General features: G+C 39.2%; 1 protein-coding gene and 1 pseudogene across 31 annotated transcripts in view; one reads left to right on the top strand and one right to left on the bottom strand.

Moving 5' to 3' along the window:
• Positions 1 to 16,671, top strand: part of PPFIBP1 (PPFIA binding protein 1) — a 203,192-nt gene that overhangs the window by 120,291 nt on the left and 66,230 nt on the right. For all 31 annotated transcript variants that reach the window (XM_069585491.1, XM_069585482.1, XM_069585499.1 and 28 more), the window contains 2 exons: positions 10,207 to 10,301; positions 15,061 to 15,266. In XM_069585491.1, the coding sequence (XP_069441592.1) occupies positions 10,238 to 10,301; positions 15,061 to 15,266 (270 nt within the window). In that variant the 5' untranslated portion in view covers positions 10,207 to 10,237. The remainder of the gene's footprint in view (positions 1 to 10,206; positions 10,302 to 15,060; positions 15,267 to 16,671) is intronic.
• Positions 1,556 to 2,041, bottom strand: LOC138436393 (large ribosomal subunit protein uL14 pseudogene; annotated as a pseudogene).

The following is a 16,671-nucleotide window of genomic DNA, read 5'->3' as shown; positions in this document are numbered from 1 at the left end:
CTGCCTTTTTGTTATCATTCCTAAATATTAATAGCAAAGAGCCAAAACGTTCGTTTCCTTTTCTTTTGTCCTGTTTTCCTTGCTGCTTTGTTTGTTTGAATACTTAACCATTTTTATGGCTCTTCATTTTAGTGAGCACGAAAGTAATCTTTTTCTAACACACAGTCATGAACATGCCCTCTTTTGTGCTTTGCCTTACATCTCTCTGTGAGAGGCTATTCCATTTTCTGAGTGTGTGTTTGTGTTTATGCAGGTGGTTAACATAACATGTACTTTCTTATTTGATTTGTAAATATTTGGTGAGCTCTTGGTATGCTTGAGGTTATGCTAGAAAAATAAAATATTTAAGCCAATTATATCAGGGTCAAGAGTGTTTGAAAATTCTATTGTCTGAAGACATGGGTAAAAAAGTTTAAATATTTTATTATGGAAATTCTCAAATATATGAAAATGTAGATAAAATAGTATAGTGTTACCCCTATGTACTTATCACCCATCTTCAACAATTTTCAAATCATGACTAATCTTGTGTCATCTATATCTCTACCCTTTCTTGCCTTCTTTTTATTTATTTATTTTAGTTTTATCTTAATTTTTTGGTTGTGCTGTGCAGCATATGGGATCTTAGTTCCCCAACGAGGGATCAAACCCATACCCCCTGCATTGGGAGTACAGAGTCTTATCATTGGACCACCAAGGAAGTGTCCTCCTTCGTTATTTGAAAGCAAATTCCGGATGTCGTATCATTTCATCCATGAATATTTGGTCATCCCTAATACGCCATAAACACTAAAATAATTCCTTAATATCACCAAATACGCGATGTTCATATTTCCAGTTCTGCCATCAATATTATACTTATTTTTACAGTTTGACCAGACTTTTTACATGTGTGTTATAACATCGACATCAACCCCACTGCCAACATCCCTGCTGTTTTCAGCACTTTTCCTGCCCCTCAACCCCCACTCCTTACTGTGCTGCCCTTTTCAGTTGATTTTGAATTCATTTTCTAGGGATGTTAGAGCAGACTGGAGGTGAAAGGATTTGGACTAATAATACTGTGTGGAGGAGGAAATACGTGATAATGTATACATAGCAGAGAACCAGAAAGCGAGGATTCTATAAGAATCTTAAAAGTTGTAGGCATAACAACTTAGTAGTTGAAGTTTAAAGGGAGAGATTTTACTGGTTAAAACCTGAATTGCCTCTTCAGAGCTGTTATTTTTTAGATCAAAAGTAGAAGCAGGAGGTGGGGAGAGGAGCTCTGCCCTTGTTTACCTTGGTAGCCTGTTCCCAACCCCTCTGGGTGGGGCTTGTTGTTCCAGGAGGAAAGAGGACTGCTTGTGCTCTAGCACAGTGACGGAGTGGGCATCAGAATCACGTGGCAGCTCATACAAACCTTGCTCCTAGAATTCAGATTCAGTGGTTCTTGGCCAAGGATTTACATCTGAACTAGCTCACGGGTGATGCTGTGCCACTGCTGGGCAGTCCCCACACTTCGAGAAGCACTCAACAATCCTTCCTAGTCCAGTTTTTTCTTTTTTTTTGGGGGGGGAGCAAATAATTTTTATTTTTTTTACAAATACACCAAAGAATCATGCAATGCTGCCAGCATTGGATGCAATCCTGGGCCGCAAGTCTGCACATTCCTTTGCAACTGGTCCTGTGAAGGCAGAACCTTTCATCTCGCCTTTATTGTTTACTATGACCCCTGCATTATCTTCAAAATAAAGAAACACACCATCTTTTCTCCGGTATGACTTTCGTTGTCGAATTACCACTGCTGGATGTACCTTCTTTCTGAGCTCTGGTTTGCCTTTCTTGACTGTGGCCATTACCATGTCACCCACACCAGCAGCAGGAAGTCTATTCAATTGTCCCTTGATCCCCTTCACAGAGATGATATACAGATTTTTGGCTCCTGTGTTGTCAGCACAGTTGATCACGGCTCCAACCGGAAGACCCAAGGAAATCCGGAATTTCGCACCAGAGGACCCACCACGTCCTCGCTTTGACATCTTGAAGGCCGGAAAGGGACAAAAAGCCCTAGTCCAGTTTTTAAGACATTTCTTTGCTAAGATTGTATTGCTGCCTGCATGGGAAATCATCTTGTGATTGATTGACATCCCTCATGAGCATCTTGGGGGAAAAAAATTGATGAGAGATCTTGGGTAATTTATATGAAACTATATTGTTTTCATAATGGCCACATATAATAACATGGTGCTCCACCAGCCTAGTTGAATGTGTGTAAACATTCTCTCATTCACTGAAGGGATTTCTTCTTTTACGTGTCCTTAGTATCTGTCTCTGGACACGGAATTCATAGTTCTCTTGCAAACTTAAAACATTTTACTTAAGGAAAGCTGAGAAAGTTAGGACAAACGTCATTCTCATCAAAGTTTAGAAACAGATTCTGTAGTTTTCTTACAGTCTTTCTTTCATACTTCATGGAGAGACTGGGCAGCTCTTCCGACCTAGAACACCAGTTAGTCAACAACCCTGTAAAAGTTGTGGTTTTCTGCCAACCTTTAAGCCACCACACCCATTGCTGGAACTTTCCCTGATATTTTACCTTACTCAAATCTGCTCTAAATGGGTCCTGACCAAGCTTGAAATACACCCAAAATATTTCTTCATTGGTAGTGCTTTACCATTACTGTAAAATATGAATGTTACCTCCAGGAGCTTGATTTTCCAAGACTTTCTGAACTTCTTTTCATTAAACCGTTAGAATAGGAAACCACTAGACTGAGGTCTCCTTAAAGCAGAACTGATCTCTATTTACATCAGTTCAGTTCAGTTCAGTCGCGCAGTCGTGTCCGAGTCTTTGCGACCCCATGAATCGCAGCACGCCAGGCCTCCGTGTCCATCACCAACTCCCGGAGTTCATTCAGACTCACGTCCATCGAGTCAGTGATGCCATCCAGCCATAGTAAAGGCTTTCTTCAGTTTGAACTATGACCTTGAACCCAAACCACACTCCTTTGTTGTTGGTAGTTGTATTTTCTGGTGCCTTTTCCGTCAACAAGTCATTCAAATAAGTGTATATTAGCTATTTAGAATCCAGAAATAATTTTGGTATTGTGTGGGAATTATTAGATGGTAAAGTTTTTATTTTCTAAGTGGTTTTGTGTGTCCAAAAGATGACAACAGGTTTCTAGGTAAGGAAAGAGTCCAAACATAGGAAGCTGGATATTCTGAGTTTAATTTTAGACCTCAGGTGCATATAATTGGATTATTCATTATTCTTTATTCATGATATATTATCATATAAGGCCTGCATATCCTACTTACATTCATTCATTTATTTGGTTCATTTTAAAATATTGTTCCAAAAAAATAAAAATATTGTTTCATTTCTAATTTCTAACAGCCATCTTCAACCCTGATTTTAAAAATTTGAGGTGAAACTTACATACAGTGAAACGAACACATCTTAAATGTACAGTTTGATGAGTTTTGACAAATGTATAAGCTTGTATATATCCATCAAGATATTGAACGAAAGTCCCCAGAATTTCCTTGAATCATTCACCACTTCCTGCAAGAAACTATTGTTGTACTTTCTATCACCATAGATTAACTATTTGGAATTTTACATAAAAGGAATCACACAATGCATAGTCATTTATGTCTGACTTCTTTTGCTCCAGGTAATGTTATGTTTATTAGTCTTTTTCACCGTGGAGGAATAATCCATTGTATTAAGTATGTGAAGATGCCCTGGGGAATCTTCCTCTCAGAAATGTTTCTGATAATATAGGAAATTTTTGATATAGCGTGAGATTTTCTGAGGCCTTTTATTTAAGTTTTCTATTTTTTAAAATAGTTTGACTCAGGCATAAAAATTGACATAACCTTATTAACACAGATGCTCATGAAGTTAGGTGGCCACTAAAATAGCTCAAGCGTGGACAAGTCAGACTTTTAATAAATATGGAAGCTCTGTTCTTAACATTAGTACTTTACCACTTTCGGTTGCTGTTCTTACTCCTCTGTATGATCCTTTAATTTCCGTTTGGAATTTTTTTTTAATTTTTTAATTTTTTTTTAATTTTTTATTTTTTTTTTAGTTTTTTATTTTTTTAATTTTAAAATCTTTAATTCTTACATGCGTTCCCAAACATGAACCCCCCTCCCACCTCCCTCCCCATAACAGCGCTCTGGGTCATCCCCATGCACCAGCCCCAAGCATGCTGCATCCTGCGTCAGACATAGACTGGCGATTCAATTCTTACATGATAGTATACATGTTAGAATGTCATTCTCCCAAATCATCCCACCCTCTCCCTCTCCCTCTGAGTCCAAAAGTCCGTTATACACATCTGTGTCTCTTTCCCTGTCTTGCATACAGGGTCGTCATTGCCATCTTCCTAAATTCCATATATATGTGTTAGTATACTGTATTGGTGTTTTTCTTTCTGGCTTACTTCACTCTGTATAATCGGCTCCAGTTTCATCCATCTCATCAGAACTGATTCAAATGAATTCTTTTTTACGGCTGAGTAATACTCCATTGTGTATATGTACCACAGCTTTCTTATCCATTCATCTGCTGATGGACATCTAGGTTGTTTCCATGTTCTGGCTATTATAAACAGTGCTGCGATGAACATTGGGGTACATGTGTCTCTTTCAATTCTGGTTTCCTCGGTGTGTATGCCCAGCAGTGGGATTGCTGGGTCATAAGGTAGTTCTATTTGCAATTTTTTAAGGAATCTCCACGCTGTTCTCCATAGTGGCTGTACTAGTTTGCATTCCCACCAACAGTGTAGGAGGGTTCCCTTTTCTCCACACCCTCTCCAGCATTTATTGCTTGCAGCTTTTTGGATCGCAGCCATTCTGACTGGTGTGAAGTGGTACCTCATTGTGGTTTTGATTTGCATTTCTCTAATAATGAGTGATGTTGAGCATCTTTTCATGTGTTTGTTAGCCATCCGTATGTCTTCTTTGGAGAAATGTCTATTTAGTTCTTTGGCCCATTTTTTGATTGGGTCGTTTACTTTTCTGGAATTGAGCTGCATAAGTTGCTTGTATATTTTTGAGATTAGCTGTTTGTCAGTTGCTTCATTTGCTATTATTTTCTCCCATTCAGAAGGCTGTCTTTTCACCTTGCTTATATTTTCCTTTGTTGTGCAGAAGCTTTTAATTTTAATTAGATCCCATTTGTTTATTTTTGCTTTTATTTCCAGAATTCTGGGAGGTGGATCATAGAGGATCCTGCTGTGATTTATGTCGGAGAGTGTTTTGCCTATGTTCTCCTCTAGGAGTTTTATAGTTTCTGATCTTACATTTAGATCTTTAATCCATTTTGAGTTTATTTTTGTTGAGACTTATTTTGTGGCCTTGCATACACGCATGGCCTGGCCTAGTGTATATAACATGTGGGTTGAAAAGAATATGTTCTGCATTTGGATGTTTTGTTTTGTAAATTGATTTAGGTCAAGATGGGTGATAGTATTGCTAGAGTCTGCATTATTACCTGATTTTTTTCCTACCTTGTCTGTCATTCCGAAAGAAGGTTGAAAAGGAGGAACAAATGAAAGGTGGGATAAACAGAGAAAAAACGGCAGGACAGTAGATTTACATCCAACTGTATTGACTATTAAATATAAATGGACTGAATTGTGTAATTCTCCCTTAGTTGTGTCAGTTTTTGCTTCATGTTATTTGAAGCTCGGTTATTAGTTGCAGAAACATTTGTGATAAATTGACTCTTATCATTATAAAATATCCCTCTTTCTAGTAATACTTGATTGAAAGTCACTTTTCACATATTAATATGGCGAATCCTCCTTTCCCAGGCTTATTTACTGTGTGTGCAATATCTTATTTTTCATTCTTACATTTTATATGTCTTTACATTTAACTAGTCTGACAGTCTTAGGGTTTTATTAAAAGTTTATTCCATTTACATTTAATGTAATGGTAGATTATATGATTGAGTTTAAATTTATCACTTGCCATTTGATTTCTCTTTCTCCCATCAGTTCATTGTTTCACCTTTACTTCCTTCTTTTAGATTAATTGAGGATTTTATTAACATTCTATCTCATCAACTCAACTGGCTTTTTACTTTGTCTTTGTACAGTTTGGATGGATTATATTATATATTCTTATCACAGCCTGATGTGAATTGGTATTGAACATCTTTGTGCATAGTGTAAGAACTTTACCCTCTTCTATCCATTGAGCCAGTAAGATTGTGATTTCCTTCATAAGCCCTAATCACTTTGCATCATGTGGACGGAGGTAGTGCCCACAAGTGAAAAGATGTATGAATGTGAACCTCACTCGTTATGTATGGTTACCTTTACTCAAGAGCTAAATCCCCCATAGTTTCTACCTGCTTTTGTTTTCATTTTAGCCCATTTTGCATTCCCATTACCATTCTGTTAGAGAGTCTGTGAATTCACATCCTTGTACAGTACTTAGTACTTTCTGTTGTTTTGCCAACGGACTGAATATAAAATGATACCACATTGCTATCTTAAATTCTTTGAGTATTGATAACATTAAGCATCTCTTCATATTTTATATTGGTGAAAATGTTTCCCTTTTGTTATATGTCTATTCATGTCTTTACCTGTCCTGTTTTTAAATCAATTTGTAGTGATTTTATACTCGGAAACCACTGAACTACCACCTATATTGAACTAAATTTAAAGAATTCTTTGATCTTTGAATCTGTCCTTCTTCCTGACAACTCGATTTAATTTGTGTGCCTGTGTATGCCCAGTCTTTCAGTCATGTAGAATTCTTTGAGACTCCGTGGACTGTAGCCTGTCAGGCTCCTTTGTCCATGGAGTTTTCTGAACAAGAATCCTGGGGTGGGCTGCCATTTCCTCCTCCAGGGAATCTTCCACACCCAGGGATAGAACCTGTATCTCTTGTGTCTCCTGCATTGGCAGGCAGGTTCCTTTACCACTGAGCCATCAGGGACCTCTCCAAATTCCTGACCCCTTGACTCCCTGAGGATAACTGCTCAAATTTCCTCCCTTAGCACCTACCACCTTTGCCATATTATGTACATATTTATTAATTGTGTTTACTGTCTTGTCTTTTCCTTATTATTACATGTAGGCTGCTATGTGATAGGTATAGAGATTGAGAGTAAGCATCTATAAACTTCTATAGCACTTTAATGTTTGCATCATATTATATTAAACAAAGACTTGGTCTCTAATAAACTGGAAATTTTTTTAAAAAATTGGTTCTTCTCCAACATTTTAAAAAGCATCACCTAGGTTCTCATACCTCCGTGTCTTAGCATTTGAAAGGTTCACTGGAACAGAGAAGAAATAGATAACTACCTGTCTTTCTTGAAAAAATGTTCTTGCTCTACACAAATTGCAGTTACCTGCAAAGATTTAGTGGGGTGATGAGAGCTTTTCTAATGTGAGCATAATTTTATTTTATTGATATTTCCCATGTTTATAGCTGAGCCTGGCATGTATCTGTCTGTCTGTCTTATTTATAAACACACACACACACAAATACAGATAGATAGAGAGCATCTATCTAGAGCTCTTTGAAGTTCAACTTTAAAATGAAAGGAAATGTAGGCTACTTAATTATGTGAAATTCAAGGATCATACACTCTTTGGCTTAATCCTTCATGTCTCTTGAGTATTTGAGGCTGAAGTGTGATCACTAAATTTCTGCCCTACCTCTCTGGACTGTGCACTAGCTAAATGTGGTATTAGATTTTTGAGAACGCCTAGGTTTATAACCTAACTTATTAGCCCCTTGATTTCTGGGTGACTGTAAATGCATGCCTTGGGTGTTTTTGTGCTGTAGTATTTATACATAAAATGATAGTGATATTTTATACCTTCTGAAGGGAGTAAATTCTGGGAAATTCTTTGTTATTGTTCAGTCACCAAGTCATGTCCAACTCTTTGCAACCCCATGGATCGTACCACACCACGCTCCCCTGTCCTCCACTATCTCCTGGAGTTTGCACAAATTCATGTCCATTGAGTTGGTGATGCTAGCTAATCGTCTCATCCTCTGCCACCCTCTTCTCCTTTTGCCTTCAATCTTTCCTAACCTCAGAGTCTTTTCCAATGTGTTGGCTCTTTGCATCAGGTGGCCAAAGTATTAGAGCTTCAGCTTCAGTATCAGTCCTTCCAGTGAATATTCAGAGTTGATTTCTTTTAGGATTGACTGGTTTGGTCTTCTTGCTGTCCAAGGGACTCTCAAGAGTCTTCTCCAGGAACAGTTCAAAAGCATCGGTTCTTCAGTGCTCAGCCGTCATTATGGTCCAGTTCTCACATCCATACATGACTACTGGAAAAATCATAGCTTTGACTGTGAAGCTTGGTCAGCAAGGTGATGTCTCTGCTTTTTAATACTCTGTCTAGGTTTGTCATAGCTTTTCTTCCAAGCATCTTTAGCAAGCATCTTTTAATTTCAAGGCTGCAGTCACTGTCCACAGTGAGTTTGGAACCTAAAAAAACAAAATCTCCCACTGTTTCTACTTTTTGCCCTTCTATTTGTCATGAAGTGATGGAACCGGATGTCATGATCTTTGTTTTTTTTAAATGTTGAGTTTCAAGTCAGCTTTTTACTTTTCCTCTTTTCCTTTTTCACCCTCATAAAGAGGCTCTTGAGTTCCTCTTTAATTTCTGCCATTAAAGTGGTATTATCTGCATATCTGAGGCTGTTGATATTTCTTCCACCAGTCTTGATTCCAGCTTGTGATCGATTCACCCCAGCATTTCAGATGATGTACTCTGTATAGAAGTTAAATAAGCAGAGTGACAGTATACAACCTTGTCATACTACTTTCCCAATTTTAAACCAGTCAGTTGTTTCATGTCCATTTCTAACTGTTGCTGCTTGATCCACATACAGGTTTCTCAGGAGACAAGTAAGGTGGTCTGGTAGTCCCATTTCTTTAAGAATTCTCCAGTTTGTTGTGATCCACATAGCCAGAGACTTTAACCTTTGAAATTCTTAGATGAAATATATGAAAACTATCCAATCAGAGTAAGATTTCACAATGATTAATGGCATTTTATGAGAGTGAACGCATAATAGAGAATTGATCTAAGCAGCTGTTTATCAGAGCTGTAAATATGTTTGTAAAAATAAAGTGGTAAGACCTAGGTTGCTTGGAAACAGAGGGCAAAGTTTTCTGTTAAGCAGCATATGCTTTATTTCCCAGATGTTTGTTCTACCACAGTAACTGCTAAGTAGCAGGAGCTGTATTTGAGTGTGTTGGGAGAATTTATTTGGATGATTAGCTGGTACCTGAAATGTATTAATTAATATTGAAAATCATATAATTTGCCTTTTTTCCTGTTAATGGCCAAATTTTTTACAAGAATAATTTTAAATTATTTTTTTAGCTGGTAAAAGAGTGAGTAGATTGTGACACAGTTTCAGCCTAACTGTATTTCTTCGATAGGATTAGAGAAACAAAAATTTAATATTACAGTGGAAATCAGATAGACCTAGTTCAAAAACTGGTCTTTGTAAACTTGTTTTTGTTGTATTTACTTGCAGTCTTTATAGGCAAAAATCATTATGAAATGAAGAGGGATTTGTGCATTTAATAGGGTTTCTCTCGTGACTAAGGATTATGGGTAATTTATATTAATGTCTGGGACTCAATACAGGATATACACTCACAGGCACTCAATACAGGATAGCCATTGTCACAGTGCAAAATGCCAGTAGGTGTGTGTGTCCTTGTTATGTATGTTCCGAATCATTTTCTTAGACAAATCTCATCGTGATTCCTTATTGAGGAAAAAAATAAAACTAAAGGCAAAATTGACAGAGCAGAATTGGGTGAAGCCAGTGCAGATAGAACCAAGTCTCATCTATCTAGCATCCCTTGTGGCTCTGGGCAGGGTTCCACAGCCACCTCTGTTGCCCTCACAGAGACCTAGAGCTCTCCAGAGTACAGCATGGAAACCGTCCTACTGGAGTTTAAACACTGTGGGTGCAAGAACTGGATCATACTTACTTTATTAACTGATCAGGCATAGCATGAGATCCAGCGGTAGAGTAGGCACACAATGACTGGTCATAGTTTCTTAAATGATTCATTTAATTCAGCTCTGATACTTCACAAATTCTCTGTATGTCACTGCTAGGTGGAGTTACAGTTTAATGTTGAAGTATCAAACCCACCAGGAAGCATATATCATTTGAAGGATGTAATGATAAACATCATTGTTTTTTCAGATCTAGGTTCGAATTTGCCCTTGACAACAAGATGATGAGTGATGCAAGTGACATGTTGGCTGCAGCGCTGGAGCAGATGGATGGGATTATAGCAGGTAATCTGCATCCTCTAAAAGACGCAGTCATGGCATTTACTTGGCTCTCTTGGCTTTTTTTATTGCAACTCTTTTATTACCTCTCCACTTTGATATTTTCATTTATTGGCTTTCTCCAGTGCCTTTAGGTTCACCATGGTTTCAGTCTTTGCCCTTCTTCCCCAGTTTCTGCCAGAATTATTCTTAAATTTTGTTTTAAAATGTCAAAAAATTCTGGTACCTTCCTGGGCTTCCAAACCAGAGTAAAGGTGACTCTGGTCCAGGTGGTCTGTGGACTGCATTTGGAGGGAGGGATTAGTGCTCTACCCAATATTCAGGAATGTTCTCATCTTTTCCCTTAAGTTTAACATTCACTTTCCCAGCAATGAGTCTCACATCTGTTTATTTTTCCAATTCTTTGCTAAGCTTCAGGACCTTATCTCTACCAGCCAACGAGATAACCCCCTGCAATGTCTTATTATAGACGCATCTTGTCATTATTTAAAACATTGAGCTCACCATCTTTTCTCAGAAGCCCCTCTAGTTGTGGTTTTTTTTTTAAATTTATTTATTTTAATTGGAGGCTAATTACTTTACAGTATTGTAGTGGTTTTTGCCATACATTGACATGAATTAGCCATGGGTGTATATGTTCCCCATCCTGAGCCCCCCTCCCACGTCCCTTCCCGTCCCATCCGTAAGGGTCATCCCAGTGCACCAGCCCTGGGCACCCTGTCTCATGCATGGAACCTGGACTGGCGATCTGTTTCACATATGGTGTCTTTTTCTTGGCTAATCTCATAGTCCTCCCTCTATACACTTTCATAAAGCAGTTTAAATCATTCTAGACACGACCCTTATGTTCCCCTACTTAGTGAAATTCTGTCAGTTCTGCCTCCTACCAAATTCTCCCAGTCCCTTTTTTCCTCTCTAAAATCTGTTGTGTTTGTGCTACCGTTGTCCTGCTCTATCTAAATAACCCTCCCACTTGATGTCCTTGGCACACTTGCTTTCCTGCTCTAGTCCACCCTTTTCCCAGACCACCAGAATCTTTTTTTCTGAAATGCCAGTCTCAGCAATGGAGACACAGACATAAAGAACGGACTTGTGAACACGAGGAGGGAAGGCGAAGGTGGGATGAATTGAGAGAGTAGCCCTGAAACACATACATTATCATATGTAAAACAGATAGCCAGTGGGGATTTTCTGAATGGCTAATTCATTCAATTTGGTGCTCAAATCTGGTGAGCTCAAATCTGGCGCTCTGTGACAACCTAGGAGGGTGGGAGGTGAGAAGGAGGTTCAAGAGGGAGAGGACATATGTATACCTATGATTCATGTTGGTGTATGGCAGAAACCAGCACAGTATTGTACAGTAATTATCCTCCAATTAAAAATAAGTTAAAAAATAAATGATCATCCTTTTTAAGAATCTTTAGCAATTCTCTATTGCAGAAGCTGAGCAAAAGAAGTAGACTGTTATCTCCTTGTGTTCTCACCATGGTGAGGGGACTGACTCGTAGATGAGCCCCTTCATCCCCCGGCAGATGCCCCAGGAGTAGTGCAACCTAAGCTCCTCTGTCTTCCATGGGCTTCCCTAGTAGCTCAGTAGGTAGAGATTCTGCTTACAATAGCAGGAGATCCGGGTTCGATCCCTGGGTTGGGAAGATCTTCTGGAGCAGGAAACAACAACCCACCCCAGTATTCTTGCCTGGAAAATCCCATGGACAGAGGAACCTGGCAGGCTACAGTCCATGGGGTTGCAAGAGTCAGACATGACTTAGTGACTAAACCACCACCAAACCAAGCTCTCCTGTAACATTTTGTGTCTTGTCTCAAGAAAAGGACTTTCATCTATTTGGGAATGAACCAGTTACAACAAGGATATGTCTGAATGGGTTGGCCTGCATGCACCTGTTACAGTTGGCCTTGACCAGTGACCAGGGTCAGGATATAGTTGTCCTGGCCCCAACTGCTTCTCTTTTCTGGTCACAAATTGGACCCACTCAACTTTGGTAGTTCGGAGAAACCAAAGGTGTTTTCCTCTTCGGAAGGTTCTTCTCTTCAGGGAAGCGACCTGCATAGTCTCTTTATTATACTTCTATGTCTTGGAGACCTTCTTTCAATTTGACCTCCTTTGTAGATCAGACCACATTTTGAATACTGTATTCAGTTCTTAGAATATTATTTTCACAGTGTCATGGGCAAACTAAAACTTATCTAGAGAATGTGCATGAAGGTGAAGAGTTTAACAAACTGAGGAACTGGTTATGTTTAATCTAGGAAAGTGTATTCTTGCTTGGGGAATGATGCATCCTTTTATTTTTTTAATTCTTGAAAAAAATTTTCTGTTTTAACTGCCTTGTTGAAAATTGAAAATAGTTGATTTACAGTGGTATGTTAGTTTCAGGTATACAATGAAGTAATTCAGTTACATGTACCTATACTTGCTTTTTTGGATTCATTTCCATTATAGGTTTTTATAAGATATTGATATAGTTCCCTGTGCTCTACAGTGGGTCCTTTTGTTTGAGTCACTCAGTCATGTCCAACTCTTGAGGGGCAGCAGGGACTGTAGCCCACCAGTCTCCTTATCCATGGAATTTTCCAAGCAAGAATACTGGAGTGGGTTGCCATTTCCCTCTCCAGGGGGTCTTCCCGACCTAGGGATTGAACCCTCATCTCTTGCATCTGCTGCATTGCAGGCAGATTCTTAACCACTGAGCCATCAGGGAAGCCCCATTTTCTATGATATATGCTTTTAAATAGTTTAAGGACTATTATATGAGAAAGAAAATGGGTTTGCTCTGTCACAATTTCAGAAAATATAACAACTAGAACCCATTTTAGGTTCTTCTCCGGGATTATATACAACCTTACCTCTCATCAGGAAGTGATATTTCTGAGGGATTACATGTTACGCATTCCACTAGATTGTGTCCTTGATCCCTCAGTCCCAGCAGGGCCTCGGGAGCAATACTAGAGTCATTAAGACAACAAGATTCCCCAGCTCTCACCCCACACTAAGTCAGTCAGAGCTTTGTGGGTAGGATCTGGATTCATATTTTCAAATTACCATCAGTATTTCTCCAACTGAGGTAAAGAGGGAGAAGAGGAGACCTGAGAGCAAACATTTGGGAATTTTCTAAATACACACCTCTCCCCTCTTCCCAGTTTGTTTTGTGTTGAAGACTGAACAGAACAGAGGGTTGCCATGGGCTCACATGTATTTCAAATCATTGCATTATATGATCCTAATACTTAAAGCTGCTGGAATATAGGACGTTATAACGTCCGGGTTTTGCTGCTTTTCTGTTCTTCCCTCCTCCTGACTTGCTCACCTCTTTTTTTTCTGAGTTCTCATCTCAGCTGTGCAGGGTTTCCTGAGGAGGCTGATTTACATGGTTATGTGGCTCCATTAGCATTCATCACTATACCTGTCAGTGGCTACCATTATTACAGTTTGGCAGATACTTGATCCAAATCTTGTGGTCCACTATCAGGGACGTCAATGGAATGAAACAGCTGAAAGAGAATTCCTTTCCCCATTGTTAGAACTGATCAAGCCCTGTGGCCAACTGGAGAGAGAACTTACACGTTGGCTCACAGGTCTCATCCAGCTGTAAGACCTTTGGATTTGTGAGAAATGAAGTGAAAGTCGCTCAGTCATGTCCAGCTCTTTGTGACCCTGTGGACTACACAGTCCATAGAATTCTCCAGGCCAGAATACTGGTGGGTAGCCTTTCCCTTCTCCAGAAGATCTTCCCAACCAAGGGATCAAACCCAGGTCTCCTGCATTGCAGGCAGATTCTTTACCGGCTGAGCTACAAGGGAAACCTGGATTTGTGAGGTGATGGCCTAAATATCATAGTTGTTGAAATTAAGTGTAAAGTTAATATGTATATTTGATGGTAAGTTTGATAGACCAGAAAACAAAAATCAAAGAGATGTAGAAGTGTCTATGGGTGCTTTCAGAATGCACTGTGAGTCAGTGTATGTATTTAAGTAGTAGAGTGTTCTGTAAAATAATAGAAAACAAAAATGGCTTTAAAACTATGTTTGGAAGCTAACATTAGCAAGAGCATTTGATGCTAGGCTGCAAACAAAATTGTGGGGGAAAGTGTTTATCCACACATGCTCCCTTGTACATATACAATGTACATGTGTAAGTTATTGAACTTCAGACATTAAATTCTAAGCAGTTAACTGGCTAGGCAGTAAGCTGGCTCTCTTACCTTTGAAATTATGCTATGCAATTTTCACCTCAATATGCAACTTCTTTCTAGGGGAATTTAAAAACTTTATGCTTTCTAATTTTTATTTTGGGGAATACATGGCTCCACACAAACTGATCTGCTCTCTTCTTAACCTGTGTTTCTTGAGATCAGCACATCTTATACCAAGACCCATCCTACTCTTACTGTGCCACACAGCTGGCCTCCCTGTTAAGTGTTTGACCACTGATATTTAGGAAATGGCAACCCGCTCCAGTTTTCTTGCCTGGCAAATCCCTTGACGGGAGGAGCTTGGTGGGCTGCAGTCCACAGGGTCGCAAAGAGTTGGACACAATGACTAAACAACAACAATCTCTCATCAATTATGTAATATTTATTTTTTCACCAAATGACTATCCCTTGGAGAGATTTACATGATTGAAGTCTCTTTTCCCTAATCCTTGTTTGGTCATTCCTCACTGTGACTAGACTTGCTTGTCACCTTCACCTTTGGTATATTATCCAGCATAAATCCCATTGCTCTATGATTTTTTTTTTAAACCTAGGTTCTAAGGCCCTGGAATATTCCAATGGGATTTTCGATTGCCAGTCCCCCACCTCCCCGTTCATGGGAAGCTTGCGAGCCCTGCACCTTGTGGAAGACCTGCGCGGGTTGCTGGAGATGATGGAAGCGGACGAGAAGGAAGGCTTGAGGTGCCAGATTCCGGACTCTACAGCGGAAACACTCATCGAGTGGCTCCAGAGTCAAATGGTAGATATCCGCTTGTTACCAGCCCCACACTGTGAATCTCCCGTTGCTTAGGCCAAAACTTAGAACATAAAGTAGCTGATCAGAACAGGAATAAAACAGCTACAGGGTGACAAGTTTGCCCCGACTTTATCCATTAAGAGATTCTGATTTCCTTTTGACTCTAAAAATCGTTTTTTTAAAAATTGCTGTTAGTATACATTTCCTGTGTTGCCAGCTGGTCTCCTGATTTTGCCCATAAAGGTGGACTAGCATTTGAACTGTGCTTTAATGATCTGCTGTGGCTCAAAACAAATAGTCCTGTGAGGAAAGAGTTTTGCACTTAATAGATGCTTTACTGGTAATACTGGGAAGTTTATTTGAAAAGGGCCAATGGCGATTCAAAATAGGGAGTACAGTGAATTGTTCAGTTGCTCAGTCGCGTCTGACTCTGCGACCCCATGGACTGCAGCATGATCAGTGAAAAGATAACTTCTAATAGCAAGGGAGGTTGGTAGCAGTATGTGGTATCAAGTGCCATCTAGTGGTTGTGACGGTCATTTCGATTCCAGTACATGAGTTAATCTGTGGATTGGGCTCTGAATGGTGTTTAGTCACTGAACAATGAGCCTCTTTCTAGGCATCCTTCTCGAAAACTGATTGCATGGCAGATCTGCCCTTTCCCTAAAAACAATGCTAAATGGTGTTTTAGTATGTGTTAAACACAGAAACTCCACAGAATGTCACAAAAATATTCAAAAGAGAAGCTAGAAAAAGTTTATTTTGTAAGTATTTAATGGATATTCAGTTTTTCAGGAAAATGCATGAATAAGCTTCTAAGTTCATTGCTTTTACATAAAAGTTAATGAAAATTGTATGAAAGAATGATAGTCTATTTTTGGTCTATGGTGGCAATATCAGTTGTTTGCTTTGGGAACCTTAATGGTATCAGTACATCCTGTACCTGAAGCATTTTCATGTGACGTGACACGAACACCAGCGCTCCCACCCTGTTCCAGCCGGTGTACCTCCCCATTTCAAGTGCAGATGGTACGGTTCATCTTTTAGCGCATCTCTGCAACCTTGACAAGCATAAATATTTTACTTTATATATCTTACTTTGAGATAGTTTACTTTGTATAATAGTATTTTAGATATTTTATATTGTATATTTTACTTTGTATAATAGATATATTACTTTCAATACCTAATTATTGCACCTTTCGTTTTTCTGCAAGTTTATCCTCTGGAGATTTAAGTATCCAGGTCTGCTGATTTCTTTGGGGAACTGCTTCATGCTCTGAAACCAGAGATTTCCTGGCATATTTCTCAGGCTGTTTCTCCCTCCTCCCTTGCCCCTTCTTTACTGCTTGTTTTCCTGACCATTCAGCACACTTTGGGAAGGGAGCTTAGAGGAACCCATTCCCAC

The sequence above is a fragment of the Ovis canadensis genome, chromosome 3, assembly GCF_042477335.2.
Source record: "Ovis canadensis isolate MfBH-ARS-UI-01 breed Bighorn chromosome 3, ARS-UI_OviCan_v2, whole genome shotgun sequence".
Classification (NCBI taxonomy): Eukaryota; Metazoa; Chordata; class Mammalia; order Artiodactyla; family Bovidae; genus Ovis; species Ovis canadensis.
Note: the sequence above shows the minus strand (reverse complement) of the source record. Positions and strands in the feature narration are given on the sequence as shown.